At 28.6% G+C, this 19,311-nt stretch overlaps 2 protein-coding genes across 4 annotated transcripts in view; one reads left to right on the forward strand and one right to left on the reverse strand.

Annotated features, from left to right (window-relative positions):
• The window catches only part of LOC107452671 (prohormone processing protease amontillado), a 274,223-nt gene that overhangs the window by 114,509 nt on the left and 140,403 nt on the right, over positions 1–19,311 (reverse strand). The window lies entirely within an intron of this gene.
• Positions 901–19,212, forward strand: LOC107452672 (otolith matrix protein OMM-64). 3 transcript variants are annotated; one of them, XM_071183525.1, is made up of 3 exons: positions 901–1,055; positions 13,484–13,592; positions 16,188–19,212. In XM_071183525.1, exon 3 carries the CDS (start codon positions 16,198–16,200, stop codon positions 17,446–17,448), a length of 1,251 nt encoding a protein of 416 aa, XP_071039626.1. In that variant the 5' UTR covers positions 901–1,055; positions 13,484–13,592; positions 16,188–16,197; the 3' UTR covers positions 17,449–19,212. The 3 variants fall into 3 exon arrangements, with proteins under 3 accessions (XP_071039626.1, XP_071039625.1, XP_015924708.1); XM_016069222.3 differs by lacking the exon at positions 901–1,055 and adding an exon at positions 11,921–12,253; XM_071183524.1 differs by lacking the exon at positions 13,484–13,592 and having other exon boundaries at positions 957–1,055.

The raw sequence follows: 19,311 nt of genomic DNA on the forward strand, positions 1-19,311 counted from the left end.
AATATGCATGGAATTAAGGCATAAAATAAGGCAGGAATTAATTGTATGTTCAAAGATGTTTATGGCTCATTCTGAGCGAAATCGACCAATTATGACGCGGACTTTCATGAAAGTTTCTTTGCAAGAAAGGTCTTGATGAAAATTGGCAAAAATTTCTTTTTCAGAATTTCTAGACCAAGATTATGATTAAGAGGTTATTTTGAAATTTATCTCAATTTGCAAAAATGGATCAATTATTGAACTCAGTGTGCAGTTACTTTTTACTGTAATTTGATCCAGAATTTTAATTAGTGTATTCTGAAACTTAAAACTCAGCTTAATTACCACTGTCATATTGTTACAGCAACACAATATAGCACAATTTTTATAAACGTTTTATTTGCTTTATTGGACATTTATACACAACCATATACAACCATGTACAACATTGCACAACCATATATAAAAACTAGTTAAATGAAAAATTTGAATGGATTTAGCTTTGTAACAAAAATGCATGCTAGAATAAACGTTAACAAAAAAATTTAATTAAAAGTTTTAAATAATAATTTGCACCTGTATTCAAAATTTGCATTTATATTTAATTTATGCTCTACCCTAATATTTGCATTTTTGTGCTTCATATAACAATAATATTGTGAAAATTAGAAAGAAGTTGAATTTAAGATTTCATTTTTATGTTTAATTAGCGCTTAAAGTTATAAATATCATTCCGACATAATGTATACTCATATTTGTTTAACTTATGGTTAAACCGTAGACGAAATTAAAAGTAACTCTATAGGAATATTAATTACAATATGTCAAATATTTCAACTGCTGTATACAAACGAAACAATTAATTCTAAATACGACACGAAAGGTGTTACGAAATATTTTAGCAAATGATTGACCTTACTTTTAATTGTGACTTTAGGGCAATACATCCAAGGACAAGACTAGCAAGAGTTTGTTGTAATTCTCTTTATCACTGTTTTCAACTGTTTACGTGAAGTATATTTATTTTTTTTTAAAAATCAGATGATAAAGATGACCGATCCGTGTATTCTCACAAGGTATAGTATCATTATGTGTAATGATTTCTTTATTATCATCAATTTCTTTAGGTAATGATTAGACGCTGGAAACTCTTCATGTGTTGAAGGGAAGAAATATTGTGATAAATATTACCCAGCTTTAAGTTTAAAGAACAATTTTTACCATACTTTTTTTCGCATTGAATTTGTCATCGTTATGAAACTGCTATATTATGTTAAAAAAAGGAAAAAAAACATCACAAATTAATTTTATTAAGTTTTTTAATGTTTTTTTTAAAGATAAAAATATGTATTTTTCTAACGAGAGACAATACTTTTGGAAATTTTGGTGACATCAACCCTTTTAAAGCTCAGATGCTACATAAAACTAGATTCTAGTATTTAGTTGTGATATAAAGTCAGCTGCGACAGTTCATTTCATCGTTGTCAAACAAATAATTGTTTATTGTTTCTACGCATTCTCCCCGGCAGTTTTATGGTTAAATCTAACAGTTCGACTATTAGTAAAATAACATACCTCTAAATTAGAATGAAATTTTCACCAGTTTAAAAATTGTAGCTTCGTTGTTGGTTCTTAAATGGAATAAATATTATGTAATACGTATAAAGATAAAATCAAACCGAATAATGTACAAAAATTAAGTAAAAAAATGTATTATTGCTTGATTAAAAATTAAGCTTGAAACTTTAAAAATAGATAGAAAACCATTTATGATGAATTTTTTTATACTTCATGGTCACAATTTCTTTTTTAACCAATATAATTTTAATGAAATGAGTCTAGAATGGTAAATTCTTATAATAAAATTCAATGCATAACTTAACTTTAAATCATAAAATAAGGTTTTCATGTCTGAAACATTTTGGAATAAAGAATATTGAATATTTCATAAATAAACTGAACTGTCACATTGTTTCTGATGGTACATATATTCACAATGCTTAAAAAGTATGTCAAAATAATCTTAAAAAATAAAGTATAACATATTTGTTTTTAATGGCGGATAAAAAAGAAATAAATTTTCTACAAAAAGAAATTCCCTTTTTCTTAGAAAATATAAAATGTCTTAAAACTTGCACATTCTGAATTGTTCATTTCTTTTATTTAATTTCGGAATAAAGCAGAGGTTGAAAACTACACTCTCAAAGAACAACAGAGAGTAATAATTCTTACTGCAATCTTAAGCAATTTCCTGAAACAACAGACAAACAATTTACAAACAAAATAAATGAAAATAATTGTCTCCCTAAATTTTAATATCCCAACGGATTATCCGTTTCGGTAACTTTTAAAGACAGAATAGCAGAAATCCAACCACGCGAAAGTAACGAATGCTCATGCAATTAATTTTGGCGTTTACTGACGAGTAATTTTGCTGAAAGTTTCATGGAAATAATTTTGGTGTGTCTATTTTTAGGACATCTGATCAGAAAAGCGTATTTACGAATTCCTCGAATTTCTGGTGCGAATTAAGTGAAGCTTATACTAACATTTATATTTGTGTGCTGTGATTTGTATAACATAAGTAAACGGCACTTTTAAAAGTTCGCTAAAGAATTTCACAGACTGTTTAACAAATATATTTTTTTTATAACTTTAAAACTATATATTATAGTAAAAGCTGTATATAAGGAGGGATTAGGAAAACAGAAAAATGCTCGTGATTTACATAAGGTTGGTAAGCGGTACTTTTAAAAATTCTCTAAAGCTTCTCATTGACTTCAAATATTTTTTTATAACTTTAAAACTATATGCAATAATAAAATCCGTATATAAAGAAAGAATCTTAAAGCGGAAAAATACTTGTTAAAACAGATCGCTTAATCTGAATTCAAGATTAGTACAAATAAATAAATAAATTAAAAGTTAGTATAAAAATAAGTTTTGTGATGTGCTTCAAACGATTCTTTATTGAAAAGTGAAGAAAATATTTATCTAACGTTTGTTGTTTAGCTTTGCAAAATTTTGTTTAATTTAATTAAATATAATATATAAAAAGAACCTTAATTAAATAAATTAATTGAAATAATAACTAAAAATAATAATTAAAATAATTTTAAGAATTAAAAATTAAAAATAATAATAGTATTATTATATTATTAATAATTAAAAAATAATCTTCTAAACACCAGAGGGAAAAAAAAGATGAAGACCTAAAACAAGACGGCTAGATCGAGTAGAGAAGTGGTTAAAGGACTTGGGATCTAATAGATGGAAAAATATAGCACTGAATACTAGATCTAGATGGGATAAACTGACTGAGATAGCCTTGGCCTGTAACGGGTTGTAGTGTCTAATAAGAAGAAGAATAACTAAATGCTTTCATATTAGAACCTTTTTTTTCCATTTTTTTCAAAGAATAATGTAATTTCGTTCATTTAGTTTTAGGATCAAACTTTTTTTCTGCATACTACACACATCATAAACAGCTGAACAAAAAACACATAAGCACGCTTTCAAAAAAAAAAAAAAAAAAAAAAAAAAAAAAAAAAAAAAAAAAAAAAAAAAAAAAAAAAAAAAAAACCCGTCATAATCGCCGGAAAGGAGCTTTTCTTACATGTGACAATCAAACCGAAATTTTGTCTGCTACAACAATTCAGGTATTATTTTATGCTTCCAAATTGTTAAATCCGTTAAAAAGAGAAAAATATCGCTCTCTAAGAGAGTATATTCTAATATATTTATAGCATTGCACCAAACAAATAATTTTATTTCAGGTGTTATATTTGTTGTGTCATTCAATGACGACTCTTTATACATGGGAGCTATGGTATAATGTAATTACACTACACATTACATAACTTAACTATATGCACTAACATTATTACTCATTACTATTAGTTGATATAGTAATAAGTAATAACATTATATACTTTATTGACTAATTTGCTTTATATAAAAGATGTATATGTAATATTAATTAATGTACTACTTTAAAAAAAGTTGTTTTATGGTTAGTTGACTCTTCGTGATGTTATTAGATAGAGTAATAATGATAAAAGAAGGGATTGAATTTAACATATAAGTCACATCAAAATTTCGTGTGGGCATAATATCGTGTGGTCTAACTATCACGTCGGCAATAAATTACGTAGATAAAAATCACGTAAGAATTAAGCGTATTTTATAACCTTGAGATTTTACAAAGTCGACATTTTCTTCATTAAAGGGTATTTTATTTAAGCGATATTTTGTTTCTACACTGTAAAAAATTTTGGTGAAATAGTTGCCACCATTTTTGGTGTTAAGGTAAGCTAAATACTTTTTTAAGTACAGAACTGTAGTTATCGTGCAAAAAATTGTATAAAAGTGTTAAAATAATAATTGTTTCAAACAATTAGAAAGAATATATTATCAAAACATGCTTGTTTTTTTGAATGAAATGTTTTTGCAATGAAGCCGTAAATTGATTCTAATGCGCGTGGAAATATATTTAGTCAGTAAATTAACAGACAAAAAATGAATAAATAAATAAATGAAACAATAACAATCAAAAAGTAAACAAAAAATATGATTACATGTATTGCATGTAAACCTTTTGTTTACCTTAAAACCAAAATTAGGCGGCAATTGCACACCAAAATATTTTTACAGTCCAAGAGATTTTGTCATAAAACCACAGAGAACATATTTATTCTGTTACTTTAAGCGAATTTAAACTAACCAATTTATAAAAAAATCCACTTTGAGAAAATATCAAGAACATTTTTTAAAAAAAATGTTTTTTGAATAAATGTATTGCAAAAAAAACAAAACAAAGAAAAGTGATGTATTATGGTGCATAGCAATTCATTGAATTATTAACAACATCTATTTAAATTAAATATAGCATGTATATAGCTAATGATTTCAATTAACGAACTCTTTTTCTAGTTTAACTCGAATTATTTAAACTAAAGGAAACATCTGATATTGAAGTTTTTTTTTATTGATTTTCAATATCGAACGATCCCTGGAGAAAAAAATAAATACGGCAGAGATGAGGGCGAAAAGTTCTAGAAAACTTCAACACTTTGACTTGCAAAAATTTAATAACATTCTGCGGCATGAAGTATTGCTGAATTTATAGTACTCACTTTATTTCTGTGAGGCAAAAAGAAATTCTGACTGATGGTGATTTCTTCTTTAGCAGCAAACCTCTTATACCATTTTTCGTAAAACAAATTATATTTAAATTTTATCCTTCTAAGCTATTAAACTGAAAAAGTAAGTGAAGGTAGTATCAAACAAAAATAAACATTTGAGAAAACTAACTTTTAGAAACGTCAAATAAAATTAAAGGTTTCCATTACTTTATGAGAAGCTGGAGACGACTTTATTTCATTTTTGTTTTTCCAAATAAGAGCATAATATGAGCTAGCGACGGTTTAAGAAGAAAATTAAGCTCTAAAATCGAAATATTTGGAAAATTTTGGGCATTTTTTTCAGTTATTTGCTTACAACATCAATAAGGGACGTAAATTTTGCATGCACTGAGCTGCAAGTGCATTGAATTCTGCGCTAGATGAAAACTAAAATTTAGTTTTACCGTTTAGCCCGAATCATAAATCGAAGATGGGCAAATTTTGTTTGTTTCGGCTTATGAAAACCACTACGCTAATTTTCTAACATCTTTGACCCAAAATTACACATCTAAATAAAAAATGTATGGTACAGAAGTTCTAGTCACAGCAGAGAGCATTTAATTTTGAGAAATTTTTTCTCTATTCTTTGGCTAGATACTTGCAAAAATTCAAGAGTAGTTTTTGGTTGGGGAATCATCGAACTTATATAAAACATAATAGTTTATTATAGTCTCGTTATCAACCCACACGTTTAAATCTTAAAAATGAGTATTTTCTGATATTTTATTAATGTAACCGATACAAAATATTATATCAATATCAATGCAATAAAGTGAGGAGCACCAAAAAATAAGAGCAATTTATTAACATAATTTAATTAAGAAGAAAAAGCACAAAACTCAAAACAAAACCCATAAAGAGAGAAAAAAGAAAGACATCATGTACTGACGGTCAACTGGCAACGATTATTTAAAAATAGTTAAGTTGCCAGATTACTAAATATGAAATGAAAACGGGTCCCGCAGTGGACTGATCATTATGACACGGTTCCCAGCAGATCACCGAAATCAAGCATCACTGGCTACGGTCAGTGTGCGGGTGGGTGACCACTTGGATCAGTCTGCGTAGGGACCGAGGGTGTGCGGTATTGGTTCTCTTTAAACTGTGCTACCGTAAAGTGCTCGACTTCGCGCGCCGGTCGTCAGGCCACCGAAGCGGGGGTGCCATCACCTCCGGAGAGTATCAAAATTGTGATGGCATGTCTTTGGATCATCCTCCAGGATGTTTCCCAGACCGTCGCCAATAGCCCATTGTGCAACTCTAGCGCGACGTAAATTAACAAAAACAACAACAACAAGAAAACGGAACTGAAGGTAGTGGAAATTTTTTTTATGGCGTGTTCATACTGAAGTTTAGATTTAAAGTTAAGATCGATCTGAGTGGTTTGTCACCTTGTATTTGCACGAAAATAGATTTTCGCAAGGAAATAACATGTTAAACTAGGTAACATAAAAATTGTAATATCAGTAACAGTTGTAATTTTTAATACAACTCCTTAATACAATGGTATTTTATAGAAATTATTGACGCTTATTATATATATAAATATATATATATCATACCTCAACCTGACATAGCATATTAAAAGAGAAAAGTACTAAAATTATAGACAAACATTTGGATTCTTTGAAATGAAAATCAAAATAAAGAAGGCACGCTTTAATTTCAATATTCGATAGAACAAAAGGAGCTCATTACGCTTTTGCATTCAAAATGGTAAGACAAAAACCTTGTTTTCACGCCGAATTTCCGAAGGAAAACCTCAATTTAGCTCTTTTAGGTCACGGCTGACGTCATTGGTCTTCCAACTTGACGGCACAAGGGTAATCGGAATATTTTTTTTACAGAAATCTCTCAGAATATATTGATTTCGAAGCCTTTCTCACTTCTTTCTACTCCATCGACTCGTTTTCCCTTATCGGCGAAAGCAGTCGTTTTCTTTCTTTTTTTCTCTTTTCGTTTTGGCAACAACAGTGGAAGAAGAATGTGTCCTCGTGTTGATATGCAAGAATATGAGCAAAAGCGAAACCTTCTCTTTCTTTCGATTCTTTTCCTGGATGTCTCATATATCTTTCAGAGTGAGTTATTTTGACGTTGAGAGAAAGAGATATATAAATCTGGAAGTGAGGAATGTTTTTATTAAACAAACTTTTATTTTATTTTGTTTTCATATATTTGCTTGTAAAACTTAACCTATCTTAGAAACATTTTAGTGGCAAGTGCATGTTCAAGATAGGATTGAAATATGAAATCATTTTTAAAAGATAAAATGGGAACATTATTTCACTAATTTGGGTAAAATCGCATTCACTTCCAAGTTTTTCCAATTTTTCTGTCCATTTCCACCATATTTTTTCTCGTTTGACGAACTAACCTGTAGCATAATTTGATCCCTACCATTTAAGTTAACTTAAACTACAAATATTTTTAGAAAAACGGGCTTAATGAGATTACGACTACTAATGTTCAACTCCGTAGCCTTGTAATTTTGAACCACTCCAGAAGACAAGGAAACTCCTTGATCAGTGCCCCCATAGGTATTGATTTGTTATGGGAACATGGAGGACTTTGCGACTCGACAGATTTAACGTACATCAGTCACCATTTACTACACGGGGAGTCTTCTTGGTTTGCTGATTCAAAATAAGCGTGGTATTGTAAGGATCATCATAATACCAATAGCCATCTTAGTTTCAATTATTAAACCTTAATTAATCTATAATGGTCACATAAAAGATTCGTTTGGTTTGTTGAATCAAAATAAGCGTGGTATTGTGAGGATCGTTATAATACTTATAGCCGTTTTAGTTTCAATTATTAAGCCTTAATTAATCTATAATGGCGATCTATAATGGCTAGATTAATTTAGTTTGTTGATTCAAAATAAGCGCGGTATTGTGAGGATCGTCATAATACTAACAGCCATCTTAGTTTCAATTATTAAGCCTTAATTAATCAATAATGGCCACATGAAAGATTAATTTAGGTTGCTGATTCAAAATAAGCACGGTATTGTGAAGATCATCATAATACTAACAGCCATCTTAGTTTCAATTATTAAGTCTTAATTAATCTAAAATAGCCACATGAAAGATTCGTTTTTTTATGACTCAAAATATAAGAGCGATATCGAGAGGATTACGGCCGTAGTACTGAAAGCCACCTTGATTGATATTATTGTACTTAATATTATCTAGCAAATATATATATTTTTTCATTCGGTTTAAAAAATTAAATGGTTTATTGACAGTAAAATGATTCTTTCATAATCAAATAATCTCTAAAAAAAATAAAATAATATTTGAAATGTCTCTTTAAACACATCGTATATTTGTTAAAACAATGAAATACATATCTGATAAAAATAATTTGGAAACGTTTTATAGAATGAAAAAAAAAACAATTTAAAGAAAAGTAAAAGGCATCTGAAGACAACGTTTAGCTACTTAGATTTAAGATTAAAAGTAAAAAAAAACTATTAGCAGCAATTTATAAAATTTTTTATCGTCAAAAAATGAAAGTATGTTATTTTATATCGTTTCACATTATTATAAACCAATATCGATAAAAACTACCAGCCAGTTTTCAACAAACAATTATTGATTTTACATTGGAGTGTAATCAGCTTGCCTGTTACAGCAATAAAATACAGGTAAAATTCTCTAAATACTTTTATTGTTAGAGTTTGTAAATTAAAAAGAAACAAAATTTTTTCTCCTATCCTTTCAGAAAGCTCTTTGCTAAAGAATATTAATGAAATGGACGCTTTTAAAATGAAGGCTAAGCTAGGATTGGATTTAGCTCGTTAAAGATACGATGTTTCAAAGAACTCATTACTACTTTCAGAAGTTCTCAAAACACCTTGGGGCTTTTTTAAAGTCTTTACTCAGACAAAGCAATTAAAACGAACATTTTTATCCTGAAGTCCGGAAAGAATTTCTTTTTTCTGTTATTAAATTGGGAGTGTAAGATGAATTTTTAAATTATGAGGTGTTTCAAATAGCAAATTATTGGGATTAGTATTTGTGTTTAAATGGATTTGTTTATGTAATTATTTCACCAATAAATTACATTAGTTTATATGCAACCTATTGAAGGCAAAAAACACAACTAATTTTATCAGTTTAAATTGTAATAAATGGATGATCAAATTTCACGAAACTTTTTTCGTTTTTGGCGAAACTGTTTCCTGGTATATACTCCGAGCAAAACTCATCACTTCTTCGAGGAAACGAACTTCTTTAAAATTAAAGAAATGTTTCGTTATCCTACTTAAAAAAAAACTCCTAACGCCTAATGTATCTAACTTTTTTATGAACCATTTTATCTTGTGCATCATATTGGTAGATCAATGTCACCCAAACAAAACGCAAGAGGGACAGATTAAATAGAGAGAAAAGTTACATGCATGCTCTAAACGGGATTCAAACCCAAGCTCTCCCTGGCACGAAACCAATTTCTTGACCACCATACAGCCTGTCGGCTAGTTACATCACTTTATTTTCAATCATCTAGTCATCATTCTAGTTTCATAATTCTAGTTAACAATCTCCCATTATGCACTGCAATGAGATTCCAAGTTGAGGAAACATTTTCGTCAAGTATTTAAGAATTCGCTTTGTCACAAATCATGTGATATCGCGGCAAAATAATTCTCAAAATTAACGAAATACAGCTCTAGGACTACTAAATCATCGAAAGTGAGAGTTTTCCTTCCGAGAGTGCATCTGTATAAACAGATCTAAGTACTTAAAACGTTTACAAATGTTGTAATTTCAAAAATAACCGTTTTCCATAACTCAGCCCTTTCTCAACTCCCTTACTTTGATGCATAAAAGCAATCTGTGTTTTCAGAAAACAGATAATAAAGTAGCACATTTCCAGAAGCGCTTTTTGGTTTTTAAGTTTAAATCGTAAGAATTTTGAATAAATAATGATATTAAATATACATTGTGCATAAAAAATTTATACTGTAAGCTAGTTGAAAATTCCGTTTCTTTGCAAATGCCAATAACATTTTTCAATGCGCCAGTGAGATAATTGAAAAAGCATTCAATTAGCCAAATTCAAAGAGTTCAACACGAGTTATTAGGTTTATTGGAATCAACTTATATCCATTTAGGCTAGTAAGAAGATAAGCAAAAAATTCCTCAATTCGGCTGAATTTGTTAAGGCTTATTGCATAACAGCTTTTTTAAGGGTATATTTTTAAGCAGCCACAAACTTGTTACTATAAGATTATTAGACATTCACTGTTGCGTAAGGCATTCGATGACGGAAAATAAAAATTTCAATTCTTAACCCTTATCACTTGGCATAGCTTCCAGCTTTCGAAAAAAGTGCGCTCGATTCTCATAGGACGTGGGCCTGGTTGATATTGATAAAATTCTGATTGTTAAGCAGTATTAGGTGATAATAAGCGATTATCAATGAACGATAACAATAATAATGATCAATAAATGATTTTTCTCCCAGTTAACAGTTTGAACAGTATCCTCTATATAATCATTCAACTATTTTGGTAGAACATGTTAAAATAACAATTAAATAAATTGTTTTTTATCCATTTTTTCCAAGAAATTTCTAAAAGTGTAGGTAACATCTACTGTGAATAATTGCAATAATACTTAATAAACCAGCCACCACAACAATAGTGACCTTCCCTCAAATTCAAGTTGAACTATATTACTGAATATGAGAGGGTTTAACTTGTAGGATAATATGTTTTGACATGGTTTGTGTAAAGTTTGCAGCAACTTTGTATGATATTTGGGATCAGAAAGTTCCAAATTTTTTAACTACGTGTATGTGCACATTATTCATAACAAATTTTTTTTATTTTTATTTATTTGTTTTAAAAAAGAATTACTGTTTTTTTATTTACTATTTATTTATTTATTTATTATTTTTTTTCCGCTTTTCTTTTTACTTTTGACAGCTTTTAAAATTATTGCGTATCGGAATGTTTACTAGCAATTTATAATATTGTAAACATTACAATGAATATTTCGGAATATTCCTTGTAATGCCTACAATACACATGTTAAGAAAGTATGCATTTCTCAACATGTGTATTTTTTATATGCTAGATTTCCCTCAGACAAGAATAGTTGGAAGAATTGTTATTAAATAAATTTGAAAAATATTATGATTTAAATTCCAGTTTTCTAATGTGCTGTAACGTAGAAATTTGATTATTATTGAAAATATCAAATATTAAATTATGTATTTAAAAGATAAAAATTTTTATGTAAATAATTTTGATTAAACTCTGTAATAAATACATTTATTTAGAGTCCATCAACTTTAAATATTTATGATGAATAGTCAAATTTTTTTAAAAAAAAATTTAAAATTTTGTGAAAAAATTAAGTTTAGTTAAGCGAAGGGTTTGTAGTGTATTTATTAATTGGTAACCTTAATTAAATGAAGCAAATTAAACCGTATGAGTAGTAGAAAAATCATCCTTCTTGAATGTACAAATATTTAAAACAATGTTATCGGCTCCTTTCGAACGCATACATTACTTATTTTTAATTAAAAATGATATAAAAATATTTTTTTTCGGAAAATAAATTAAATGATACAGTTAGAATAAGAGTAAAAATAAAGAATATAAAAACAGAACTACAGAAGATAAAAAGGTGGATAAAGATGGATGGATGATGATAAAAATTCATTTTTGCAAAAAAAAATAAAATTTGTATTTTTTTAAACCGGTTTCTTTTTAGGATCAAACAGCGTCATCAAAATAAAATAACTAAAACTTATTTTTTAAACAAAGTAATATCGGCACTTAAACTACATACACCTTTTCACTTAAAATGTTTTATTATTCGAACTTCCGCTTTTAAGGGTTAAGTTTTTATAAATAAAGAGAATAGTGCATCATTTTAAATTCAAGGTGTGTAGATTTCTGTCCTAATATGAGGTCAAAGAGGTGAGGGATTCGAAATCTGATCTAAGACAAAACAGGATTCCTAAAACTTGAATCAGCAGAATGCTTGAAAGTATTACCTGTTGGATTTTAATTTCAACATTCGTCGTATTTTCATACTCTGTCATTGTTTATCCAACTAATACGGATAATGGTATGTAAACAGTAATGTGTGTTTTTATAACATTACATATTTTTCATTAAATTCAGCAATATCGGCATATTTCTTTATCTCCGTATATTGTAAAATATTTGTTAGAATTTGGAACACGAGTTTTCCTCAAGTGTGCATTGTTGTATGATAAAAAATATATTGGTTTGCTAGATGATATTCAAAAGCAAACAATGATTGAAAATAAGGAAATGATTGCAGAACTACTTCAGATAGAGAATATTTTGCTCGGAATAGGATGTTATTTCTCTTATTTTGAAATAATACTTTAGACTACGCATGGTATTGCAGAAAATTATGTCGGTATCAAAAATCAATCGCATAGTTGCAAGATGAGTTAATTTCAATATATTTTTGTTTACAAAATATAATTGCAGAATTTTCTTTTCTTTTAATATACTTTTATGATTGGTACATATAGAAAAAAGCTAATATTTTCTGCTTATGTTATAATATTTTCTATAAAAAAATCATTTTTTTCAACATTCTGATTCATCAATCTTAGTATCGTTGTTGAGCAGATATTATTCATACTTGTTATTATTTCATACAAAATGTTAATCGCTTAAATTAAAAAAAATCACTAAATTGTTGAAATAAAAAAGAACACGATTTTTTGAGAAACGGTGGTACTTATGGCGGTTCTTTGAAATTGCCTTCCAATTTGTTAATTTTATTGTTGGAGGAAAAAGGGTATAATAAGAAGATAAATTAAGTTACGGAATAAATCATCTCATTTTGGCCATAGCGTATTGTACAGCAATTGATTACTAAAATTAATTTCACATAATTTGCCCTTTCATCATTAATTAGTTATTATTTTTATTAAACAATTTCTTCAATAATTTTTTAAACCATTTCTTCTTTGTGTACTTAATGCACCCTTCTTAAATTTCGTGCTCAATTGAAAACTTCCATTTTGAAATACTAAGAAGAAAAGTGTTAAATTTTAATGAATTATTTGTAATTAAATTTTTGTTCAGAAACAGTTTTAGTAAATATATTTTGGAAATATAGCATAAATTTATGTTTTACATTTATTTGTTAGCATTTTGAATTGCATTTCAATAGTTTACGAATTTTATGGTATTTACAAATAAAGCAAAAAAAATTAAATTTTTTTATCAGTTTCCCAACAGTTTACATTAGTATAAAAACGTTTACATTTTCCAGAGTATTTTTAAGTAAATGTATATTTTTTTTTTGCTGCAGGATATTGTGAATATGACAATGGTATATTGATACCCGTAAACGACTTTGCATTCGATGTTGAAAAATGTGTAACAATTGAATGTAAACCAGGAGAAATCGTAAAAAGAGGGTGAGTTAATTTTAATTATGTAAAGTACGGAATTAATTAATGATATTTCACTTAGAATTTCTTAAACGCTATAGCTTTTACTGAAAAAAGAATAACAACTCTTAAAATTTCATAAAACGCTTTTTTTTTCATGCTTAATAGCCTACTCTCTATAATGGTGCTTTTAACTATAATTTCTTGAAAAGTTGTTTCAAACTTGCTGTTGTTCCTTATCCTCCAGTTGTCCGACAAAGTCAGACAAGATCCAGCAGGCTGTTGACCCTCAAAAAGTCGATGACAAGAAGTGGAGTAGCGTATAAGTCCTCCTTGGAAAGGCCCAAGCTGTTCGGCTGAGGCCTGCTGGGCTTCGCATTAGACTGCATAAATATTTCTTCCTTCAAAGTACGAGAGACTATTCAAACTTAAGTGTTTAATTGAGTCGAATTTCTGTTCAAGTGAACAATGGTATCGCGGTAAACTTAACATTGTATTAAGTTGCCGCAAACCAGAACCATAATAATTCTTTACCTGCATTCTAACCGGGTATGCAAAACAATATGAAATGTAACTGGTGACTTTAGTACAGTTTTCGTTTATGTCGTTTATGTGGTAACGGTTTACCGGAAATTCTGGTTCTTAAAAATATATTTCTGACTACCACATATTTCGTAAAAAATAAAAAAACCTGTATAGTAAATATTATCGAAACAATGGTTTTAACCCATGGTCTAAGGAATCTTGATAAAATCCGCAAATGTTTCAAATTTTATTACATGTAAGACCATATTTCATTGTTTGTTTTACCAAAATCATTACCAAAGCTCTTCGGTAAAAATTACCGAGCTTTTTGGTGTTCCCGTTAAACCAGAAGCACGGTAAACTTTACCATATTTTGTTAGTTTGACCATGTTTTCTTTTCTTAGTGTGCTTTCACCTATCTGAAGCTTCAAAACACCCCTGTTGATTTAACCCAACCCCAGTTCTCCAAATCTCCTTTAACCACACAGCCATTGTGCGTTTTAGTACATACATAAAATTTTATTTTACATTGTAACATTTATCACATTATTGGTAAATATCGTAACTATGATATGAACTGTCACAAATTTGTAATGCGCATTGCATTATTTTTAATTCTATTTCTACAATCTATTTTTTTCAGTGATGGAACGTAACTATTATTTTTTACTTAGTTCATGTTATTATTTGAAAAATTGACATATAAATTAGATAAAAGTTCCAACTCTTATAGTTTTTCTTATGAAATCTTTATTATTAAAAAAATACTTTTAAATAACACAAAATATGAAAAATATAAATTGCGTCTTATGCAAACTAAGCTATCATCATAAAAAAAATTAGCGTTCTATTACCTTGAAGGCGAGTTAAATTTTTTAAAGCGTGCATGATTCTATCTAAATAAAAATGTTACAATCGTTCTAGATTTCAATTTTTATGATAATAAAATTTTCTAGAAAATAAACCATAATTTTGGTAAAAAAATATACACTAACAAACCGTTGTCTCTGTGTTGAAATTTAAGTAAATTGTTTTAAAAATTTCAAAGATATTTGTTTTTAAGATGTCATTTTAGTTTTGTTTTTCGTTTAGTTTAGTTCACATTTTTATTCTTTTCATGATAAAATGTCGCTTTTCTTTCATTTCAACGAGTTGTTGATATTTTATTAATATGGTCTTCAGAAATAAAAAAAAATGCATTTGCATTTTAATGCTGTATTTCATGACCTGTACAACATATTTCGTTTTCAAACTTACGATTTTGTTCTGCTTTCTACAAAACCTATAACAATTCAATGTCACAGTTTTCCTTGCATATTTTATTATTTAACATTCTATATTTTTTGCACAAAATAACTTTTGATTAAATTAAATGAAGCATATTTTTCAAAGAAAGGTTCTTAAAGTGAAAAAAAATATATTGGAGATTATTTTAGATATGCTTTTTAAACATAGTTTTGCTACAAAATATGATAGTTTGGTAAAACTGGTATTAGCTCGTAATAAAACTAACGCAATTTAAATTTCTTTTTTGAAATTTAATAAATTGAAAAAAAGTTAAAAGAAAATTAATCTAAAATTGAAATTAATCCAATATTTTTCAAAGAATTGTTATTTAATGAAAAAAATTATTTCATTTATGCTTTTTTTATAGAAAAGGAATTTCACTACAAAATAATTAAGATATTTAGATAAAAACAATATCGGCTTTATAACAAGTTATATTTAAAATAATTATTTAAAATTTGAATAAAATACAATAAGTTGAATTAAACTGTAAACTGTATTAATACTACAAAGAAAATTATTACACATTTCTAGAAACATAAATGTGCTGTAACATTTGCCTACAAATTTATATTTTTGTAACATTTGCTACATTGTGCATAGCATTTGCCTACATTTAAGTATAACAAAGAGAAATTTTGTATAGATTTTTTATCCAAATATCTTTTAAAATGAACTGAACTGGCTTTGTTTTGAAAAAAATCTTAGCTTGATCAAATAGTCATGTTCAGAAAATTTATATTCATGTGATTTTTTTTTAATATTTAATTTATGCTCCATTAACACATTTTTTCTTTAAAATTTCATCAGATGTGCTGTGATGGCTGCTCCTTTGCATTTTGGTCTAAATTGTACTCTTGTTCGAGGAAAAGGAATCAGAAACTGCTGCCCTACTATTCCGAAGTGCAAAGTTATTTATAAATTTCCAGGAAATAATTCCTACCCTAAGAATTGGATAATTGAAGACGATGGCACTGCTACCATCATTTATCCTCGACTGATTCCGCAACTTGCTACAACTGAAAGCCCAACCAAAGAAGACGTGACAGTGGAAATCGCAACTGCAGAAGGCATGACCGAGGATGACCTAATCGAGGACGGCAGAACCGAAAAAGGAGCAACTGAAGAAGATTCAACTGATGATGAAGACGATGGCACTGCTGCCATCATTTATGATCGACTGATTGCGCAACTTGTTACAGCTGAAAACACAACCAAAGAAGACGTGATAGTGGAAATCACAACTGCAGAAGGCATAACCGAGGACAACAGAACCAAAAAAGAAGCAACTGAAGAATATTCAACTCATGATGAAGACGATGGCACTGCTGCCATCATTTATCCTCGACTGATTCCGCAACTTGTTACAGCTGAAAACACAACCAAAGAAGACGTGACAGTGGAAATCACAACTGCAGAAGGCATAACCGAGGACAACAGAACCGAAAAAGGCGCAACTGAAGAAGATTCAACTGATGATGAAGACGTTGGCACCGCTGCCATCATTTATCCTCGACTAATTCCGCAACTTGTTACAGCTGAAAATACAACCAAAGAAGACGTGTCAGTGGAAATCACAACTGCAGAAAGCATAACCGAAGATGATCTATTCGAGGACGACAGAACCGAAAAAGGCGATAATGAAGACGATGGCACTGCTGCCATCATTTATCCTCGACTGATTCCGCAACTTGTTACAGCTGAAAACACAACCAAAGAAGTCTTGACAGTGGAAATCACAACTGCAGAAGGCATAACCGAGGACAACAGAACCGAAAAAGGCGCAACTGAAGAAGATTTAACTGATGATGAAGACGTTGGCACCGCTGCCACCATTTATCCTCGCCTAATTCCGCAACTTGTTACAGCTGAAAATACAACCAAAGAAGACGTGACAGAAGAAATCACAACTGCAGAAGGCATAACCGAGGATGATCTATTCGAGAACGACAGAATCGAAAAAGGCGCAACTGATGAAGATTCAACTGATGATGAAGAAACAGCTAACAAAACTATCGATCCTCTTTTGAGTGAAATCAATCGAAAAGCTAGAAACTATCCTCTGTTATAAAAAAAGCTAAAAATACTGAATTTATAGATCAGATGTATCATAACAGGTACATAAAATAATACGAAGTGTTTGAAAAAAAGTCGTTAAAGGTTTTTTTTTGTAAATTTTATTGTTATAAAAAAAGCTAAAAATACTGAATTTATAGATCAGATGTATCATAACAGGTACATAAAATAATACGAAGTGTTTGAAAAAAAGTCGTTAAAGGTTTTTTTTTGTAAATTTTATTGAAAACAAAAAGTGATGAAAATATAATTATTATTCAAAAAGAAATGATTTGATTCAGATTATACAGGATTTCAAAGTTTTTATTTCTCCCCCAATTTTTCATATTTGAAAAAAAGCATAGGAGGCTCCATCCCTGTTCGCTCCGCTCACTTACCCCCGTGATTGCTTCATATTCATTATTGTTTTTCTTTAAAGTTGATAAAAAAGAGCATTTTGTTTATTCAATATATAACTTTTATAACTTTATGTAATCACATTTATTAATATGTTAATCGCAATGAAATAAGAAATATTTGGATTTGAAAAATAACTAACTGTACTTGAAAAAAATAATTAACTTACAGAATTTTCGACACAAGTAATAAATGAGAATTAATATTACTTCATAATAATATATGACGATAATCCTATCTCACATAATTTTTCACATTGAAAACTGCTTTATCTCTCTTCATTGTTTAGGTTTAAAAAATTTTGATACAAATGATCAGATTTATACATGGCTTTAACTAATACATGGCTACAACTTTTACAGTCATTAATTCTCGAACTAATAATTGAATGATAATATTTTTTAATTTCATCGAACACTTTGCTCTCTTGTCAACACATCTTCATAATTTCAAGTCTCATATTTTTCGAACTAACTTGGGAATGTTAATTCTTTTTTATTCCATCATAATTCATGTTCAAGTTTCTGTACACCTTAATAATTTCAAGCTTTCTAAGCTTTATGGTGATTGCAGTTTGCATATCAAAATAAAACGTAATTTAAAGTTGAAATTTATAAAACAGCGGCGACGGCTGTCTATACGATTTTCTATTACAGAGAGAAAATAATAGGTATTTTTAAACTATGTTTTTATTGCACAATTAAAATCTGACAGTCAAATTAAGAAAGAATTTATGAAGTTGAAATTTTTAGAAAAGGACAGACTTCGCGTGATATTTATGCTATGAGATATACTACTAAATCAATTTGCATTCCATTATCCTAATTTATACTATTTTGATAACAGTTTGAATGAATACTGAAAATAATATTCTAGATTTTAAATCCTTCAAGACTTATTGACAGAGTGTAGTATTTCGTAGTTAGTAGATTATTAGGCATAAATATATACTTCTAGCTAATTTGGGAATTTTTTTTATTTAATAGCACATCATTGTAATTAATTGAATCTAACTTTCCATACGAATAGTTTTTATTAAACTTCTTAGTAAATTATAAATTTCGATACATTTCTAAAGAAACATATATGATAATTTTCATTCGTCTTGCGATTGAATTCTAAAAAACATTTACATAAAATCTCATGTTTTCTTAAAGGAATAAAGGCTTTGTTAACACTAGATTTCTCTGATCAAAAATTAGAAACTGTCATATTTTATATTTTTAATTAATTTTTTGTCACATGTTTATGCTTATATTTAATTTTGTGCCATATGTTTAGACGTTGAACTTGATTTAAGCACATGTGTTGATGTTTAATCAAATCCTATTTATCAGATTAAAGAACGAAGGAAGTTATTGAATATGTGATTTAATTTTTAAACGCTAAGCATATGGAAATATCAAAATAATCTCTTTCAAAATAAATATTTAAAATATAGTAGTTTTATCTGTAGCTGCTA

This window comes from Parasteatoda tepidariorum, chromosome 7 (genome assembly GCF_043381705.1).
Source record: "Parasteatoda tepidariorum isolate YZ-2023 chromosome 7, CAS_Ptep_4.0, whole genome shotgun sequence".
Classification (NCBI taxonomy): Eukaryota; Metazoa; Arthropoda; class Arachnida; order Araneae; family Theridiidae; genus Parasteatoda; species Parasteatoda tepidariorum.